This window comes from Brienomyrus brachyistius, chromosome 5, assembly GCF_023856365.1.
Source record: "Brienomyrus brachyistius isolate T26 chromosome 5, BBRACH_0.4, whole genome shotgun sequence".
NCBI classification, from domain to species: Eukaryota; Metazoa; Chordata; class Actinopteri; order Osteoglossiformes; family Mormyridae; genus Brienomyrus; species Brienomyrus brachyistius.
Genome location: NC_064537.1, coordinates 12,352,586 through 12,372,597, shown reverse-complemented (window position 1 = coordinate 12,372,597; position 20,012 = coordinate 12,352,586). Strand labels below are relative to the sequence as shown.

The window sequence follows — 20,012 nt, the reverse complement described above, 5'->3', positions numbered from 1 at the left end:
TGCTAGAACAATTGCTGGAACCTTAACAATCATACGATGTACACAATCACTTAGTTTGCGCATCTCAGCTGTTCTTAAGCTCAGCTGAACGCTAAGTGACCCTCTTGACTCTACCTACAGTACATGTTTTAATCGGCAGGAAGCCGTTTGCGTCAGTAACTGAAAGTACAAAGTCCTCATTATAAAAAATGAAGAAAAGCTACAGGTAGTCAATAAAAGTTAAAGAGCAGCAAAGGTCCGATGACTCCATTTCCTATTATAATGAAAAATTACTCGCAAGAACAAGTCGGTCTCAAGCCTGTTTTTCCCTGTTAAAATCCTGCTGACCTGTAACACAAAAAAAACTGCCACATAAAGTCCAGCTGATTTGCTGAAGGACTGAGTCTGGAATCAGTCGTCTCCTGGAATGCATCACCGTCAATAAAAGTAGGTCAGTCTGCAGCTCGTTCGATTAACACACTTAATGGACATTCAGGTCCATTAGCTTCAATGGTCCCTTCCTCTCCCCCTACACACAGACACATATACATACATCTATGTGTGTGTGTGCAGCCTGCTAACAACAGACACTTTGCATTGCGTCAGCCGCGATCCTGCAGCTCCTCCTCACAGTACGTCACCACTGTTTACTCATAACCCAAAACTTTATATTTATTTATTTATTTATTTCACTCTTTATTACATCCCATGCTGCTCCCGACTGGAGGAAGACAGTGTAGTGTTAAAAATATGTGTAAAAATTCATGTGTCATTCTCTTGAATCTTCTGGCACGTTGCATCTCATACCGGGGGCGTACCCACCGAGACAAATTCCTTGTGTGTTTAATATACTTGGCCAATAAAGATCTTTCTGATTCTTTTGATTCTGATACACACGGGGGTGGACAAATGAAAGAAAACACCGCATGACAAAAGGCTAACAATGACTAGCATATTAGGCTGAGTTCCAATTAGCAGTATGTGTCAGCATGTAAACGAGGTTCAAAGAGCAGCGCTTCGATGTGTGAGAATTCAAAGAAACATGAGGTACCTGACAGAGTTCCACAGACACCAAAGAGATGAATTTACAGGGAACAATCGGTTACAAAAAAAAAAAAACACCACAAAAGTAAAACTTAAAAAAGTTGCTACACACTGAATCAGCGCTCGTGTGGTCCAGTCTTAGCAAAAAAAAACTGTATATCACCAGCTTCTCAGAGCTGGAATTTATGGCAGAGTTGATGTTTGGAGACCAAATAACTCAAACCCAATGCGCAAAGACACATAACCTTGTGTAAGTAGCACAAGATCTGAGCCACTGAGTACTGAAAAAAAGTAATAGTGTAATGCAGGGGAGGCCAGTCTTATCCGCAAAGGGTCGTTGGGTATGTGGGTTTTTACTGCACCTCCCTAATCAGAGGACTGATTGGCTGAAGGGTCCTCACACCTGGGTTTGAACAGCCGACCTACAGGTTATCTCTAAAACCGGCCCTTTGCGGATAAGATTAGTCACCCCTGGCCTAACGAGTCATCTGTCATCCTTTGTCCCTGCATCTAGATTATGTCCACTTGAAAGTCAACTGTTGGGCACGGTGCCTGCAGCCATCTTGTGGGAATCATTAGGTCTGGTTGCGCCGCATGTTGGTATAACGACCAAGGAATATGCAGCCAGGTGACAAGACCACATGCACTCAATGGCACAAACACTGTTTGCTCAGGATGTACCTCTATTCCTAGAAAATACCCCCATAAACAGAGGGAAACTAATTCATAAGTGGATTCATGAAAACCAGGGTGAAGTTCAATAACTTCCACGGTCTCCCTGATAACTAGATATGAAGGAAATTCAGCTCTTCTGGGCAGATCTGGAGGGATGAGAGCGAAGGAGCCACCCCGCTTCATCCCTCTGAGAATCAGTGGCTTTGCTTCCTGACGTCGTGCAACTTGATTTCAGATTAAAAGCCAACCATACTGCCATTTTTGTTGTGACATTTTCCTTATACCTATACGCATTTTCTTCATATTAGCAAGAAAATACGGCATGTGGGAGTGACTACGGTTTTGGGGTGTCGTTATTCATGCCACATCTATGCCACATCCATGCCATCAAAGCAGATGAGGGCTGTGAGGGCCTAGGGACAATGACCAAGTGTAGAAGATGGAGTGGATGGGAGGATGGCAAGCGGTTGCATATCCCTCATGGCTACAATACTTCTGGCCCTCCTGTTCTCCTCCTGTTCTCCTCCTGGTCTCCTCCACAAGCAACGACAGCACAGAGCCACGGCAAGGAGCACGGGACACTTGCATTAGTCACCTCAACCTTCTTGCTGTCAATATACAGCCTAGGGGTCTCTAACTAGTACTAAGCACTAGGCAGTCACAGGTATGCAATGATGTCACCACTGCAGGGAGACACGTTAATTGCCATTAAAGGGATTTCAGCAATGCTTGATCTTGCAAGGCTGTGGTCGGTCTCTCAAGGCTTGCTCTAGATCTGCAGAGGGTGTATGAAACAGCCATCTCTTGGCCCGTAGGCGAGTAGGAATCCGCTTCTCTAGGTCAGCAGGTCTCAGTCATCAGTCAAGGCTGACCTGGCGCGCATCCGGCGCATTGATCCAAAAGGGACTCCCCCAACAGCCCCCGCCGATTTCTCCCGCTTCTGTAGAGTCTCGGTCGCCTTTGGCTATAGACGGCTTGCCGGTCAGGTCCTGCATTCGGCTTTTGGGCCTGATGTCAAAACTGCACACACATGTACCGGATGCCAGGAGAAACAGCAGGTCTCACACACGTTAGCATTTAAAGCATTTAAAGGATTTAAAGCTACACGTTTGACTACAGGGCTCCTGGAAACTGTGTCAATCTGTATTATATGAGCTATAATATCAAAAACTCTTTAGAGAAACCTAAGTTAGTTAGTTAATTAATTTATTATTATTAATATTAAGTATTCCATCAAGCATATTAAAGACATTCCTCCAGAATGGTAATACTTATAATGCATAAAATATATGCTAGTGTATATGCTAGTAAACAGTAAATAATTATAAATCATTACACCTCTTTCTAAAGCTGAAGAGATTCACCAGTGGAGATCTTTCCCAAGCCACACGTGTCCAGGTACCTACTGTATGTCCTCTTGACGAGGACCTATTCCGTGTAACCCCAGCTTGACAGGGAGGAGGTTCCAGTGAGCCGCTTCTCCACTGCGCTCTACAGCTGAACAGTCAACTGTAACACAGGTCAAGTGTATACATGTGCGGCTGCACGTAGCTAAATTTGTGGATCCAGAACAGCTGCCGTCGTTATTTTCACCAGCTATACTATAGAGATGAGAGGCAGTTTGCTCCACCGACGGCACCGGATCGTATTTTGGGCTCTGTGGGATTACGGGGGCCGCGGTGGTGGAGGTGAGACAGCTGTGTGTCAGGCGACTCCACCGAGGGGGAGACAGGAGCCCCCCAGCCAGCGGCGCCATCACTACCGCCACCTCTCTGCTGCCACTCAACTCACCCCGCTGTTTTACACCTCCCCCTGGCATCCTGTTAGCACTTACTGTAGCACCAGGGTATTTTAAGAAAAATAATTTAAAACACTGAGTGATCATGCAAAAAAAAAAAAGCAAAAGAACAGAAGGGGGAGAAAGGCATAAAGTAAATAAGTTTTTAAAAAGGGCTGGAAGGCCACTGCAAGGTGTGCAGTGTTCCGACGGCACACAGTCCCGCTTTCGGCAGGAGTGAGATGCAAAGTGACAGACAGGCAGCCGTGGGAAAAGGTTTTATTCCGATTCAGCTCCTGACAGGTGAGTTCCAAATAGCTGAAAGCGCAGCATTTCGCTAATATCCTGTTTTCCCGGCAGTCTGCCTCTCCCTCTCTCACACATGCACATACTGTATGTGTGCCGGAGTTTTCCTCGGATTTTTATGCGGTCATGGGCGGTCGGCGGTCGCTACATGAGGTTGGTTTTTAAAAATGGCTGCGTGGTTGGCGCCATTAACCCAAACAAACGAAGGCTCCTCATTTAACGCAGGGCAGCCTATTGTACAGGTGTGATGCAATGCCAATCCCAAGGTGCTTCTAATTATAGGACTTATACCACAGCAGCGAGCAACAAGGATTTCCACAGCTAACACTACAAAAATGTGCAATTAGCTACAGCTATGGATAAATAAATAAACAGGGACTGGAAGTCTGCAATTCCTGTTTTTATTCTTAGACTTTATTTTAAATGTGTTCTTTGCAGCCTCACATCCGGGCTTTTCTGTTCGGCGGCAAATTGCTTACTCACTACAGACTCTAATGTAAAACAGATTTGCACAGATTTCTTTCCTCCCCAATTTTAGATCTCTGCGAGTAACATTTCCGTTGCACGCCGCACTCCGGAGCTAAAATAATTAGGCCATCAGCCCTCAGAAAGGTCAAAAACCTTCCTTTAAATAAAAAGCGCTGGCTTGGACACATGAGGATACATTTAAGTGCTTTCCTAAGAAACAACGAAACGATTTTGCCGCATCACTGTAGATGATAATGGCTAATACACCCATTAGGAACCATTTTATCATGATATTTTGAGCTGTCAAAAATGTAGAGGTCCATGCCTCCATCCATTCTTCCGTCCTGCATGCTGAACTTCTTCAATAAGTCAAATCTATTTTGTGGTCATATAGAGATGGGGCACTAAAAGGGGGCAAAAAGTTAGGGTGACTGTAAGGCCTTCTAAGCGGAGCCTTAAAATAATTTGAAACATACCTAGATTGGTTGGGAGCCCAATATGAAATGAAATTTCATGGGGCCTGTTAGAGAAATATGTACTTTTTTTATTGTTATTTTGCTAGATGCCATTTCTTAGAAATAACGCCCTGCAGCAGCTTGATCTTAATTTAGCAATAACACGTCTTAAGAACTGTCGCTTGAATATTTCCACCCCATACATGGTGATATACAATGTTGAATGTTATTTGCATATCCTGGTTGTGTACCTCAATAAAAGACACCGCGAGGGGAGTTCCTCTTCCGAAGTCGGCTGTGTCAGGTTGAGAGGCTGACACCTCAAGGTCGAGACCGGACTTCCCTTGCAGCAAGTAAAAAGTCATCACAGCTGTCTGTGTTGTTCTGTGTTCAGAGACTGGTTGGTTTCCAGCATATCTTCAGAAGAAGAAAACCCTAACAGGGCCAAAAACCTCCAGTGCCCCTCCCCCCCGCCACCCCCCCCATATTGAGAACAGTGTCATTGCTAATGTCAAGCCAGAAGCAGTACATATGCATTAGTGACCTAACTCCTAGCTACTACCCAGGTCGATGGTATCTTTTTGTACATCAGCTGGCTAAGAAAATCGGGTACTTTTGCTTATTAAATGTATGCCATGCATGAACTGGCAGAGCTGCTTTACTTCAAGTAACCAATCACTGACCTGCTCAAGGTTCCCAAGAAGTTTACATCACTGAGCATTAGTGCATGTGTTCTGGTGGATGTTGCCATTGGAGGCATTTAACAGTGCCAGAGATCATATGGGAGGGAGCACCTGAGAAATATCTTTGGATGTATTTCAGAGCTGTGAGTCTTTTAAAATACCACGATTACACTGGAAGACAACATATGGCTGGTATGCAGGTACACCGAGGTCTGTTCCTGTGTACAACTGCTGTGGGTTTGCCAAGAAAAGTGAAGAAGTTTTCAGCAAATGTGACACACAAAAAAATACATTATGTTCTGGTACGCATCCTGGTAAGAATTTTACATTGATTCACTGGATTCTGTTAAACAGAACTGTACAAATATACACAGCACACGCATGTGCCACACGTAGGATAAGACAAGGGCTTCATTGTTATTGTATGGCTACAACGAAATGTTTTGTGGCAACTGGCAGGCAGAAAAGAGCAGTAGGTACGAAGATAAATACACATAAAACAAGACAAAACAATATAAAGCAAAAACAATACGGCACTTTAGTAAACCAAAAGGTATGTGCGTCTACATATATTCTGAAAACATACAAAAATTAATCCATCTATCCATCGTTTTATCCAGCACAGGTTTTATAGAGATTAGATGTACTGTGAAAACCTTAAATCGTTATTATACGCGCAATGTTAATGGTTCGTAAATTTCTAAGAAGGCAACGAATAAAAACAGAAATTGGGAGACTAAGATTTAGCAAATAATGCAGCAATGCGGGAGACAGAGAGGCTGCGGGAGACGAACACCTCCACATGGGAGCAAGAAGGTCCATAAGCCAGAGTAAAAACAGGGTAAAACAGGTGATGGAGGAGAAATTCACCGGCGATTCCGCCAGTGACCGTGAAAATCCCGTGTCCAATATTTACAGAACCCTTAAATGATTATCATTTACAATACATGCGGTGAATTACAAGATCAGTAAAGTAAACCATCGTTAAAGAGATTTCATCAAAATTGATATTACTGGACGAACTACTGCACGACTAATTCTGTATTAAAATGCAAAAACGACTCTTACAAAAACTCCTTAACAGTACAATGCAATAAGTCCATGTTATCTCAGAAGTTAATTGCAGTCAGAACAGATGCTACTCCAATGTACATTCATTTTTAAACAAAGTACTAATCAATTCTCTAAAGGGAATAAAATAACGTCTGAATAATCCAGTTACTGTTAATCTCGTCGGCTGCTTTGCTTGAATAAAAATTACAAACGCATGAATACATTCCTAAATAACCAATAATTACGCAAGAAAAAAGTATTTAATGGTACAGGGAAGCATCACAGCCATAAAGGGTTTTTAAATATTCGCACAAATTCAAGTCGGTGTCGCACTTCGCTAGCACTGAAAAAGACGGAGAGAAATCGCTAAAAATGAAAGAACTGGCGACATTGGAAGAGAAAAACAAAAATATGATCACTGTCAAAATACTGCTATATAAAACGAGTATTCGTTGATTACCAAGTATCGGCAAGTCAGACAAACTCACGTCTGCAAAGATTTCCCCTAAATCCAGTGTGAAATAGTATCACATGTGGGTCTCCTTTACCGTAAGCGCGCAGTCTCCCGCGGGTCCGCGGACGTTTGGTGCCCCCGTCCCGCGTCCCCGTGTCTTCGGTCGGATCGCTGCCGTACCCTTGGCGCAGAAACGCACGATGAAGCGCTTTCTGATCTCTAGCTCCCTGGCAGCTGCCCGCACGCAGGTAGGATGCCGACAGGTCCCTCCGCTAAGACAGCGCCTTCAGGGAGCCGCCTTTTTAAATCATCAGCACGATCCACACTCTCCAGGCGCTTTTAGGCAGACTGCATGCATCGAGGAGGCTGCACAAACAACTAAATACTAGTCACAAGATATAGCATTTTCACGTGACTACTGGACGAGAAAAAGCAATATATGATTAAGCCCTTTCACCACATCGATTACAATTTGTGGCATGTTTAATATCCAACACGTAGTAATAACATTGTTTGTATCTATATAATTAGTGTAACTTAGATATCACGTCTACGCTACACGTTACTGATGATTACAAGTTACGTATAGGCGTATTTGTGAAATACCAAAAAAAGTGCTAGAGATACTGTTTATGGTCAAATAGGGCTGTTTGCTATCAGAACATAAAAGATATGTTCGCTTTCGTTTGTAAATCAAATTAATAGACTGAACTGGACACGCGACCAGACCTCAGTTTTAATGGTTGATTCATTCTTATGTTTCCTACCAGTTACATGTCATATATAATTAATCTCCACTGCCACTTCCGCAGCTGTCGAGGGTGGATCTTCTTTAACTTGCTCAAGATTGAGTCAGATATAGAATCATGAATTTTACCATAAAACACCCTTCAATGCCATATTACAATAGGCCTATATATATATTCTGAAAAATTTATAACCATACCAATATTATCGATGAAGATGATGATGATGATGGCACCTCTATATGGACAAAAGTATTGGGACACCAGGTCATTACACCCACAGGAACTTTTGTCACATCCTCTTCTAAATCCATAGGCATTAACATGGAGTTTACTCTCCCGCCCCCTTCGGCTTCCCTTATTCAACCAGAAGAGCATTTGTGAGGTCAGGTACTGATGTTGTACTTGAAGGCCTGACTTGCAATCTCTGTTCTAGTTCATCCCAAAGGTGTTTGATGGGCTTGACGTTAGGGCTCTGTGTGAGCCGCTCAAGTTCTTCCACATCAAACATAATTGGCCAACCTTGTCTTTATGGACCTTGCTTTGTGCACTGGGGCACAGTCATGCTGGAACAGTAAAGTTCCTTCCCCAAACTGTTTCTACAAAGTTGGAAGCATAGAGTTGTCCAAAATATCTTGGTATCCTGAAGCATTAAGAGTTCCCTTTACAGGGATTAAGGGGCCAAGCCCAACCCCTGAGAAACAACCCCATACCATTATCCCTCCTCCGCCAAACTTTACAATTGGTACAATGTAGGCAGGCAGGTATCGCTCTCCTGGCATCTGGTAAACGCAGATTTGTCCATCAAACTGCCAGACAGAAAAGTGTGATTCGTCACTCCACAGAACACGTTTCTGCTCCGGAGTCCAGTGGTGACGTGCTTTACCTGATACTTGGGGACGTGTGGCTTGCATGCAGCTGCTCGGCCATGGAAGCCCATTCCATGAAGCTCCCAGCGCACAGTTTTAGTGCTGCGGTTAATGCCAGAAGAAATTTGGAATAAACTTGCAGTTATTGAGTCAACAGAGTACTGGGGGCTTTTACACACTATGCTCTTCAGCACTCGGTGACCCCGCTCTGTTACTTTACATGGTCTGTCACTTTGTGGCAGTCCCTGTTTTTCCTAAATGCTTCCACTTTGCGGTAACACCACTTACCGTTGACTGTGGAATATCTAGCAGGCAAGAAATTTCACAAATTCACTTATTGCAAAGGTGACATCCTATGACAGTACTACTTGTGAATGTAATGAGCTCTTCAGAACAACCCATTCTTTCACAAATAACTTGACTGCATGGCTGGGTGCTTGATTTTATACACTTGTGGCAATGGGTCTGAATGAAACACCTGAATTCAATGATCAGCAGGTGTGTCCCAAAACTTTTGTCCATATAGTGTATTAGTGCCATCATGCTGTTGAAACGTAATTCGGGAAATAATTCTACAATTTGATGACACTAAACTAATTTGGTTTGCTGGGAACCCAGCCAGCAAAAGTTTATTTTTTTGGAAGCTTAGATGATTCAGATGTGCGAATCAGACGAGTCCCCACAACGTTTTGCGCTATCGTGTATCTGCACATTGGCGGCGTGACGAATTGCCTCAGCTGCACAATCAGCAGCAGTGCAGTGAAATCACTGCACGTCCTACATACAGTAATGGATGCTGTCGTCCAGGTGGTTATCACTGATGGATTATTGTAATATAAGACATGCTGATGGAAAATTTAACATGCATAATGGCGTTTCCATAAATTGAGTATTAAACCGTGTGTTTTGTAAGAACTGAACAGTTTCAGGACCTTGGGCAGCGGCTTCTTCGCAGGTTTATAAATTTTCACGAAGCATATGAAAATCATTCTGCTGTTTCTGGAGTGTGTGTGTAACTACATGACTTATAAGGACCAAGACAGAAACCTCTTTATAAATGAATATACACTACCAGTCAAAAGTTTTTGCACACACACAGATTTTCGACATTTGCATATTACTCACTTGAAAATACACTCACATATTGTTTGCTAACTAATAATGACTGTGCGTGTGTAATAATGAGCATGTTCACCATTTGAGTACCTTCATTAACAAGAAAATATCATATTTTTCACTCATCAAAGTAACCTCCTCTGGCAGTTATAACGGCTAACAGAAAATTCAAGGCATCCTTTCTGCAAGGGACATTAAATGTTGCTCTCTTTCATGGGATGACACAGTTGACTAGTGCATTTAAAGTTAAAGGACAGCCTAGAATTTGATTATGCCATCACCACACATCCAGTTAATTGGATTTCAGACATGCACTGTTACATACTCTTCGGGCTCTCAGCGCCAGAAGTGTCATACCTCTACCAGTTTTCCCAAGTCTTTCTGGGAATGATGGTGTGACTCAGGGCTTGGTGGTTGCCTTTGTTGACAAAACAACAAAAAAAGAACAGTGAGTACCTTTCAAGGGAAACAAGTCTAATACTTCTGGCAAAAGGGGCAGGTCCTCAAGCGCCCCCCCCCCTCCCAGCATGTGCCTGGTGTGATTGAAGATGCCAAGGGAATATCATCTCACATTATATAGAATGCGTCTCCGGCAGACTGGAAACTCGACTAATTATAAACCCAACAGGCCGGCATAAATTCTCACTGCAATGATAATGACATAAAAAGCAAAACAAAATGAACAGAAATCACAGGCAGGGTGCTTCCTTCTGTTCTACTACAGCAGCTATGGCAACAAAAGCCATATTTTCAAATTTGAACTTTAACTCCTCCCTGATGGGGAACACCCACCAATTCTCTATGGAGCTTTGCTCATACTGGTGCAGCATTGATTCATTCAGACAAGACAGACTGACAGTTTTTTTCTGGGACACTTTACTGTTGCTTGCACTAATAATTAATTACAGTTTGACACATTTGCCAGACCACTGTAACTGATGGCATGGAAAAGTGTGGTAATAATAGTAAAATCTTCACTAATTATATTCAACTTTACTAGCCAAACAACCTGACATTTAGAGGGATTTAAAATCTTCTTGTGTGTGTTATTTACAAATACTTGCACAATAATTATAGTGACTGGTCAAATTAGGCAGAAAATGTCCACTTAAGCAGTCGAGCTAAGAGGACAGCAGACAAAACCTGAAGAGATGAACTGCTGTACCGGGAAGAGCGGTAGAAGGTCCGTCGTAGAAGGTCCATCCTATCACAGAAGCAATCGTTGCGACAGGAACCACGTTATGCGATTGAGAGGCATAGAACATGTCTGCAAGTGTGACAAGAGGGGGGCTGACCTTTGGCATGAAGCGTATTTCTGTGGTTTAATTGCTATTCACGTTGTATTTGTTCATTTAGTATACAACCGAGGTTCAGCGCCTTACATGGTGACATCACTCTGCAAGTCACAGGATTTGGACCAGCAACCTTCTGATCACAAGCTCAGACCCATGTGGTTGGTATTATCTCTAGGTAATGTCTTAAGAAGCAGCCAGCGTAGCTATAGATACCAACCTGTCTGGCAGGTTGGGGAACCAAACCACACTACACCACACCACACTACACAATTCCTGATGTAGATTTCCGGTTCATAGACGCGTGTTGACGCCCAAATACGCCGCATTAATAACGGAACAGACCACACACGCGATGTTTGCAGGGACCCACGGCTGCTAATTGCCGTGAAATCTTAATGAGAGCATTTCCTACACATTCAATTGGATTAAAGTGGCTATGACAATAGCAGTCAAGGTCGGAGGGGGTAATGGGATCAAATTTCGGCATAGAAATTTTCACGGGTTTCAAAGCAACGCGGCCCAAATGAGATTAGCGGGCCTTGAGGAGATTAAGCCTGGGACGGGCAGCAGTGCGGCCTGCACAATGGAGACAGACTGAAGAGGAAGGGAGATATTTACCATTATAATCTGTCCTCTCCTTCAACCGACAAGGTGAACCAAGATGGAGCCAGATGTTGCAGCCTGTCCAGTAACTCAGAATTTCTCGTTTCTCATAATAATTTCACTTATTTTCATTCCAGTCCTGTATTCCTTACTTACTCTTACTATGTTCAGTTCCGTCTTAGTGTTTTTTATGCCTTTACAATATTTTATACATTCTGGTTCGTATTTATTTAATCTAGTTTGTTGTTATTGCTGTTTTATATTTCTGATCTTCTTAACTTTATTTCTTTGCTACTGGACATTTTTTTTTAATCTTATCTCACCTTCCCTTATCTTATCTCCAAGTGAGAAATAGTCATTACTGGTTCCATTCCTGGTGTAAACATTAAAAAAATATATAAAATCCCACATACCTGGCACCGATATCCACACTAAGGCCTGACGCCAGTCCCCAACCAGGATGCAGTTTTCTCCCAACTTCTGCTAACTTCAGCCCTTCTTTATTTCTATTAATACGTGTAATTAATGCTGATAAGTTCTGGAGCATCCTTGATATCAGAGGGACAGAGCTAAACGCAGATCCCCTAGAGGATCAGTGTGGGAAAAAAAAACCCCAGAAATCATCTTTTGAATCTCTTGGCTACGCTCAGTCACACTCTTATTGGCTGGGAATCCATGGATGATTTTATTGTGAATGTGCCAACTTCCATTTGCAGACTTGGCTTTTGGTACCTATTCAGTTTGTGCTTTCAGAATTTCTCTCCTTTTTTGCCAAAACAGCAGGGATCGAAGAGTCAATCAAAATGACTTACTGCATAGCTAGCGTCCTTGAGCGGGGGGCGGGGGGAGGGGGGATGATCTTTTGGACCACACTGGAAGGAGGAGGGAGAAAACACATTTCAGATTAAGCAGGGAATGTGACAGTTTCTGTACTCTCTGAGTGGTTGCAGGCTAACACTGGTGGGGGGATTCGGGTCCGAGGAGATTGGAACCTAGTCTGATAGCTGCTGCCATTGCACCAGCAGATTCTAACGATGTCAACCTTTCTCAGATAGCGCACATAACAGAGCCGCCTGATGAACACATGCATGCAAAGACATGTGACTTTATGTGACCTAGAACAGTGTTTCCCAACCCAGTCCTCGGGGACCGCCAGAGAGTCCAGGTTTTTGTTCCCTCCCAGCTCCCTGTCAGACATTCCAGGTTTTTGCTCCCTCCCAGACAGTCCAGGTTTTTGTTCCCTCCCAGCTCCCTGTCAGACATTCCAGGTTTTTGCTCCCTCCCAGACAGTCCAGGTTTTTGTTCCCTCCCAGCTCCCTGTCAGACATTCCAGGTTTTTGCTCCCTCCCAGAGAGTCCAGGTTTTTGTTCCCTCCCAGCTCCCTGTCAGACATTCCAGGTTTTTGCTCCCTCCCAGACAGTCCACATGTTTTCTCCCTCCCAGGCAGCCCAGGTTTTTGCTCCCTCCCAGCTCCCTGCCAGGCAGCCCAGGTTTTTGCTCCCTCCCAGCTCCCTGCCAGGCAGCCCAGGTTTTTGCTTCCTCCCAGCTCCCTGCCAGGCAGCCCAGGCTTTTGCTCCCTCCCAGCTCCCTGCCAGGCAGCCCAGGTTTTGCTCCCTCAAAAATGTGACCTGTCTGGGCGTCCCCAAGGACCAGGCTGAGAAACACTGGCCAAGAATGTACGAAGAATGTGCGACTTCCCAAACTGCGTTGTGACCATCACATAATAAAGCTTAATGCCCTTTACAGGGAATTCCATCTGAAATTGCATCATGTTGCATGCCTTGTCTACTGTAGAAATGTGAACTAATTAAAGAGTATTATATTGTGGGTAACAGCTGGAAATGTACGGATGCATAAAACTCATGTGGAAGGTGAGCCGTCACTCCGCCACCGTTCAGCACTGTCAATGCTTATGTAAATGCTTCCATACAGGAATATTCACTCACTGAGCAATTTATTAGACACACTAATACACCTGCTTAATCATGCCGTTATCTAATCAGCCGGTCACGTGGCAGCAGCGCAGTGCATAAGCGCATGTAGATGCAGGTCAGGAGGTTCAGTTACTGTTTGCATCAATCACAGGAATGGGGGGAAAAAAATTCTGATCTCAGTCATTCTGACTGTGGCTTGACTGTTGGTGCCAGAGAAGCTTTGAGTTTGAGTATTTCCGTAACTGTCGAAACTCTGCGATCCTCACGCACGGCGGCCTCTAGAGTTTAATCTGAATGGTGCAAAAAATGAAAAAAACATTCAGTGAGTGGCAGTACCGCAGACGGAAATGCCTTGTTAATGAGAGAATGGTGAGAATTTGGTGTCAACAGCGTGAATCCGGGTACCCAACATGCCTTGTGAACAGTTCAGGCTGCTGGTGGTGTGATGGTTTGGGGAATGTCTTCCTGGCATATGTCTGGTGTGGTAACACCAATCGATCGCCGCTTGAATGCCACAGCCCCTTTAAGCACTGTCATGGACCCTGTGCATCCCTGCATGGCTACAATTTACCAATCTTCTAACAGCTACTCCCAACATGATAATGGCACCGTGCCACAAAGCAGAAGTTGTCTCAAACTGGTATCATGAACATCACATCCCAGTCAGTGGATCTGAATCCAGTAGAATCTCAAAGGAATGTCTTATGGAATCCATGCCATGAAGAATTGAGGCTATTTTGAAAGCAAAGGGAGGCCCCACCAAATATAATGTTCCTGATGAAGTGCTTAGTGAGTGTAGTCTGTAAAAACTGGAAACGTTAGCGGATAGAGAACAACCAGGAATGTGTGCAAGACCTGTGATCACTGAGTGAAATAAAATGACTGGGTAAATAAGGGTTACAAAACAGTGAAACAGACCAAAAATGCCCCGCATAGACATTAGAGGTCAACAGCATAGGTCTGACAGGGAACAAAATTAATTTAATGCAATTTAATTCTAAAATAGCCGCTCAGAATCTCCCGAAGTGTTTTCCGTTTTAAAAAATGGTCCTGAAACTGACTGCCAACAAAATGGTTTTGAGGATGAAACTAAGCAATGTCACTATGCTAGGATTAAATTAAAATGAGAATATGCCCAAAACATCAAATTTCCAACTTAGCTCAAACTTCAGCAATAAAATATTGAGTACTCCAATTTCACGCTTCTTTTGAGCAGACCTATTAAACTTTTATCATTCTGGGCAGCTGGCCGACTGTCCACGTGCATTTTCAGATTAGCTGGCGTTTTTAAACACAATCCAGAGACACTTTACTGAAGATTTAGACGTCATACCTTTATTTGTAAACAGTATCCTTCATACTACAGTTAACAGGAAACAGCATAACATGCAAGACGAAGGACAAAACAGAAGTAAATGGTAATAATAACTATAATATTAATAAGTAGAACAATAATACCTGGAGGATTCAGATAACGTGATGAAGAACCGATTTAGTATCTGTGGGTGGTATTAGGTGGGCAACATGCACTGCAAACCTGCGTTTTTTTTTTTTGGCTGAAAAATTCAAGAATTCCGTCTCCCAAGAGAACTGGGCCTCCGTAAGATATTTTCCCCGGGGACAGTTCATGGTGAGAGACGCCCTCCCACAGTTCCCTCCAGTTGCCGGCCGTGGCAAGGCTCTGTCGCGTTTGCAAAGAGACGGACGCCCGGAGGGTGGCGACTGCTTTCCCTCGGGGTGGTCTCGCGAGGTTGCGGGGAGTGAAGGGTCTCTATGTGACTGAGGATAGTTGGTGGGGGGGAGGGGGGGGGTGTGGAGTGGAGAGGAAGATCCATCCCAGCCACCCCAGGTTATGCCCACGTGCCTTAAAATACACTGGGGGAGCTGCTAGATCTGCAGGCTGCAATGCACCCTGACCACAACATTTTAACCTCAAGCAAGCTGAATTATATTAAACCTGAAGACAAATGGAGAATTATAATGTCTTCGCCTGCACCTTTAGCAATCATAAAAATAGTATAAAGTAGTAATATATTTAATCTATGTAATTTATGGATAAAAGTTTTGTGAAAACGATTAGATTCTCAGGATGGCGCCCATAATTATATTACCAACATGGCAGACATGGTATTTAGATGACGTCTGATTGGTTCAGCAAAGCATGGTGAGGGTTGTGCCTCTATACATAAAAGAAAAGCAAACCTGTCTCATTCCTGGTGAAAATGATAAACCCCCCGTGGAGGACAGGACTGGAGACCAGGCTGGAGGGTTACATGTAGACAGAAACAGCGATCTTCCTATTACCTTAAACAGATAATGTGATTTCACAAAAATTAAAGACAAGAAAAAAATAAAGACCATTTCTTCATAACACAACCTCGATACACAGAGGTAAATGACATTTAGATTAGGACCTGACTTAATTCTTTATTTCCGGTATAATACAGTGGGTACATATGACATCACTGATTACGCTGCATGTATTTCTGATTTGCTTGAGGGTTAACAACTAAGACACACCCAAGCCAAATACCTCATATTATCTTCTTTGTAGTCTATGAACAAAAACCAGTATGTACACGAGCTAAATGCTTCATGCGTATCACTAATGTAAACGGGTGATTAGATAGGATGCAGTAAGGCAATCTGCACATGCTCAATCGTGTAGGTGAGCACAGACGAACCAGTAAGATGCAGATCAGTCGATTTCTTTTTATTCTTTACCCTCAATAGGAAATCCTCCAGAGAAAAGGATTAGATCATACAAACATAGCTGTTTAGGCTAAAACAAACCCATGAATCTGAAAGTTAATAACCAGAACCAACTTTTCTTGGTTTTTTAAATCTAGAAACTATTTATTCATTTAAAAATATATGCTTAAAAAGGACAGATCCAGTCATTCAGCTCACTATAAGAGGGTCAAAAAGGGGAGCATGTGACCATACACACCCCTCGGAAACAGATTTTGGCTGAACAGACAGGGCCAATTTGGGGGGGGGGGGGGGGGGGGGGGGAGGGGGGTTCACGTGAAGGGTTCAGCTTCACAGGCACTGAGGTCTTAATGGGGGGGCGGGGTTCATTCCATCGGTCACTTTAAATTTCAGGAGAGGTGGTGTCGCTAACGAGCGCTAACCACACGAACGTGGCAAACGTGGGGGGGGGGGGTGAGGGGTGAGGGGTCTGGCGTGTACATGACGCAGGACCCGGGCAGCGCTGAGCACTGACATCACATGGCGCGGTGGGGGCCGCCATTAACGCCGCTGCGTTGCTAGGAAATCTGGGGGTGCTCACGGAGGAGGAGGACGAGGTTCCGACATTCACCCGGGCAACGGAGCGTCGCGGAGCAGTCGCTTCGGTTGTCTACATTTAGTGCAAGACTGCTCTTAAAGGTCCTGCCTGTTAGGGGATTGGCACAGGTGCAGGATGAAAGGGAGCAGGCGCGAGGAGAGATAACATGGGGAAAAGGGAAAAGCAACGGGAGGCAGATACAGTCTGCAAGTGTGCTTAAACCTGCGATTCAACAATAAAAGAGAGTGGAATAAAACCAAGACTAAGCAAACACAGAAATCAGGATAAAATGCTATGATGAGCTTCTAAGCTGATGTGATACATCAATTTCATGCCATAAGACCAGGCCTCCTCACCGTATTTCATGCGCTAAGTTTATTATTTTTGTTTCTTTTTTGATTTTGCATGCGCGATTCTCCTGTCACTACATGCAGATAAGGAAAGTGAAGCATACTGTATCAAGGGGATCAAGTCACCCATGCATTCAGCCATTAGCTATCAAATCCAGATATGTCCAAAAAAACACATGGAAAAATATCCGATGCGTTTTTCAAAAGTCACACATATTCCATACAGCTCACCGATAACGATACCAAAGCTAATAAAGGATTTATTTTTTTTTGTTTACATAGAAATGTTCAACTATGTCGTGTAATAAAAGCACATTCAGTTTTTTTTTTGGTATAAAAACCGCAGTTTTGTTTTTCTTTCAAATAATGTTTTAGTATTTACAAAATAGTAAATGCACCGTGTTCCAGCGCACGTCTGATTAGCAGTGCTTGAAAATGTGACAGGACGTTAAAAATAAAGGAAATTAATGAAACCTTAAAATGTATAACCAATGTTATATCAGATCAAGTGACCTGAACATTTATAGCACAGAGGATTTAATAATACTCCGATTAGCACAGCTAAATCAATGACTAAGAAGCCAAACACTTCCATTGTGCATTTGCAAACAACTAAGCCTTTGATTAGTCAAACACCACCTTCCTAATCAAATTCTCGGCTTGATTAGGCATTTTCAGCCCCAAACAAGGAGTTTTGTTTAAAAATGGCAAATGCGATTGCGTGGTAGTACTCAGGTGCCGTTTTCTAATTTAGGATGAAAAATTGCTGGATGGCCTCAGTGGGCGATCTTGGCAGAGACGTGTCTAAGAGCTCGGGCTTCGGGAAGCAGGGGCTCATGAAGAGTGGAGTTCGGTAAATAAATGGCAGGGTGTCGCGCTAGGCTGTACATCCCTTTGCTGGGGGAGCGAGATGTGGCCCCAAGCTGTAAAACGGTGCAGCGGCTGGGCATTATTGTATCATTTGACACAAAGACATCTTAGATAATCTGGCGGCTCTACAACACTTCTATGGATTGTAGTCTTGGGGATGGCTAACTGACAGCCAATTTGACAGATTCCTGTGGTTGTCCAACACAGATAGACGGGAGCGGGCAATTCAGATTGACAGTGGCCTAGGGGAAGGGGGGGGGAAGGCAGACAGAACCTTCGGCGCCACGAGTGAGGTACTGCGTGGGGGGGGAGGGGGAGTTTCCGGGATCTTCTCCCCTGCCAGGAGACAGGGACACAGGGACATTAGGAAGGCTCTGCAGCGAGTGCCAAACTTCTGTCATGCCTGTTACACAAAGCCTGACATCTCGCCACCGCGAACAGACAGGCTCGACGACTTATGATGCGTCCAAGAAGCCTCCATGTGAGACCGAGCTGTGGATGCTGAAACAGACACTGCACTCAGTACTCAGTCGTTTCCGACCGCTTGGCAGGAGGCGAGACCCGAACCCACCAGTGCAGGGCAGACACAGGGAATGACACGTTTCCTCATTGGTGCACTGTGTTGTCATGGCTACTGTTGTTTTCAGTACACAGAAAGCATTGAAATCATAACCCAGGAATCTCGAGCGGTTCTCACAGTGGCTAGTTTTGAAATATGTCCACCCAGAAATGATACAAAAATTCAGGTAGATTATCTGCATAAACTCAATCTACAATATAGATTTCGTAACCTGTCCTATACATAATGTGGGTATACAAACTTTGGATTTTCCTCATTTGGATGTTTTGCCATTTACAGGAAAATGCTAAACGCTGGAAAAATAAAATAAACAAACAAAAACACGTCGCGTTTCACTTGGAGGAGAGAGCAGTGGGTCGTTTATTCAGTTGGCGTGTGTTCTAGCGCCCATGTCCTTCCCATCATGCGCCTTCATACCACACTTTGCCGGGAGGGGTGGATGAACTGGGTATTGATGAAGGAGAAGCCGTTGAACTCGGCCTGGTCGATGTTGGCGATGACGAGGTGATCCGGGGGCGTCAGCATCGGCTGGTTGCGGGTGAAGAACTTGTCGAAGTTTTCCGCCCCCTTGCCGCACTGCAAAGGGAGACGTGGATTTTGAGAAGAGCAAGCGAACACAATTTAAAACGAGACCCTCTCTGACACATGGGCAACTGTGCCTGAGAACCGAAGGAGCACAGGTGTGTGATAAATGGGGCAGAACTTCACCTGACGCTCTACACTTCCAACAATGACAAACGTGAGAAGCATTTCAGAAGAAAGTGTAATAGGCCCACAATCAAATCTGAAATCCATCCAAGCCTTGGAGCTGGGGGGGGCTATCAAAGGAAACATGGGGAGGGGGGGCGCCCTGGACGGGAGGCCACTTATAGGATGGGCAACTAGGAAATGTACGTTTTCAGACCCCAGGAAGGAGTGCCTGGTGCATTTGGAGGAAACCCACGCAACACAGTGCAGGTGTCAGCCACTGCGGGCCCCACAAACCCCACATTTCCAGCTCAGTCCCTTCCTTTTGATTCCCTCTCTGCCGGGAATTGACATGTTTTCTCCGTCTTCGTTTATATTTCTCCTCCCAGAGAAAAATACATGCAATTTGGGTGAAAAGGTTTTCATCTTCATTGTATGTGTGTATGTATGTATAATGTGTGTGTGTGTGTGTGTGTGTGTGAGAGAGTCTGTGTGTCTGTGTGTGTCTACGGCCACACTCCTGGTGTTCCACTCTCGCGTGACCTTGCATTGGACAAGCAATTATGGAAGATGGTTTTGTAGTTACCGAAGATCGATGCTCACGTATGGACAACGCTTATGGGAGCAACCGCTAATGACGTACAAAACGCCCGGAGGATTCACTGACGTGAGACTGCATGAGCATCCACACAAAGCACTTCTCTCACAGCGTCAACTGTCGCACAAAACAAATGATTTCACGCTCCACATAAATTTAGTTTGGATGAAATGTAATCGCC

At 44.1% G+C, this 20,012-nt stretch overlaps 2 protein-coding genes across 5 annotated transcripts in view; both read right to left on the bottom strand.

Moving 5' to 3' along the window:
- The window catches only part of LOC125743099 (voltage-dependent calcium channel gamma-5 subunit), a 29,327-nt gene extending 17,222 nt beyond the window's left edge, over positions 1-12,105 (bottom strand). Inside the window, exon 1 of one of the 3 annotated variants that reach the window (XM_049015769.1) lies at positions 11,937-12,105. In XM_049015769.1, coding sequence (XP_048871726.1) covers positions 11,937-12,070 — 134 coding nt within the window. In that variant the 5' untranslated portion in view covers positions 12,071-12,105. Of the gene's footprint in view, positions 1-6,928; positions 7,437-11,936 lie in introns of those variants that run through there. The other 2 variants (XM_049015772.1, XM_049015770.1) reach the window with 2 other exon arrangements.
- A 6,388-nt stretch (positions 12,106-18,493) lies between these two features.
- prkcaa (protein kinase C, alpha, a) overlaps positions 18,494-20,012 on the bottom strand; it is a 137,003-nt gene continuing 135,484 nt past the window's right edge. For both annotated transcript variants that reach the window (XM_049012840.1, XM_049012841.1), the window contains one exon: positions 18,494-19,122. In XM_049012840.1, the coding sequence (XP_048868797.1) occupies positions 18,958-19,122 (165 nt within the window). In that variant the 3' untranslated portion in view covers positions 18,494-18,957. The remainder of the gene's footprint in view (positions 19,123-20,012) is intronic.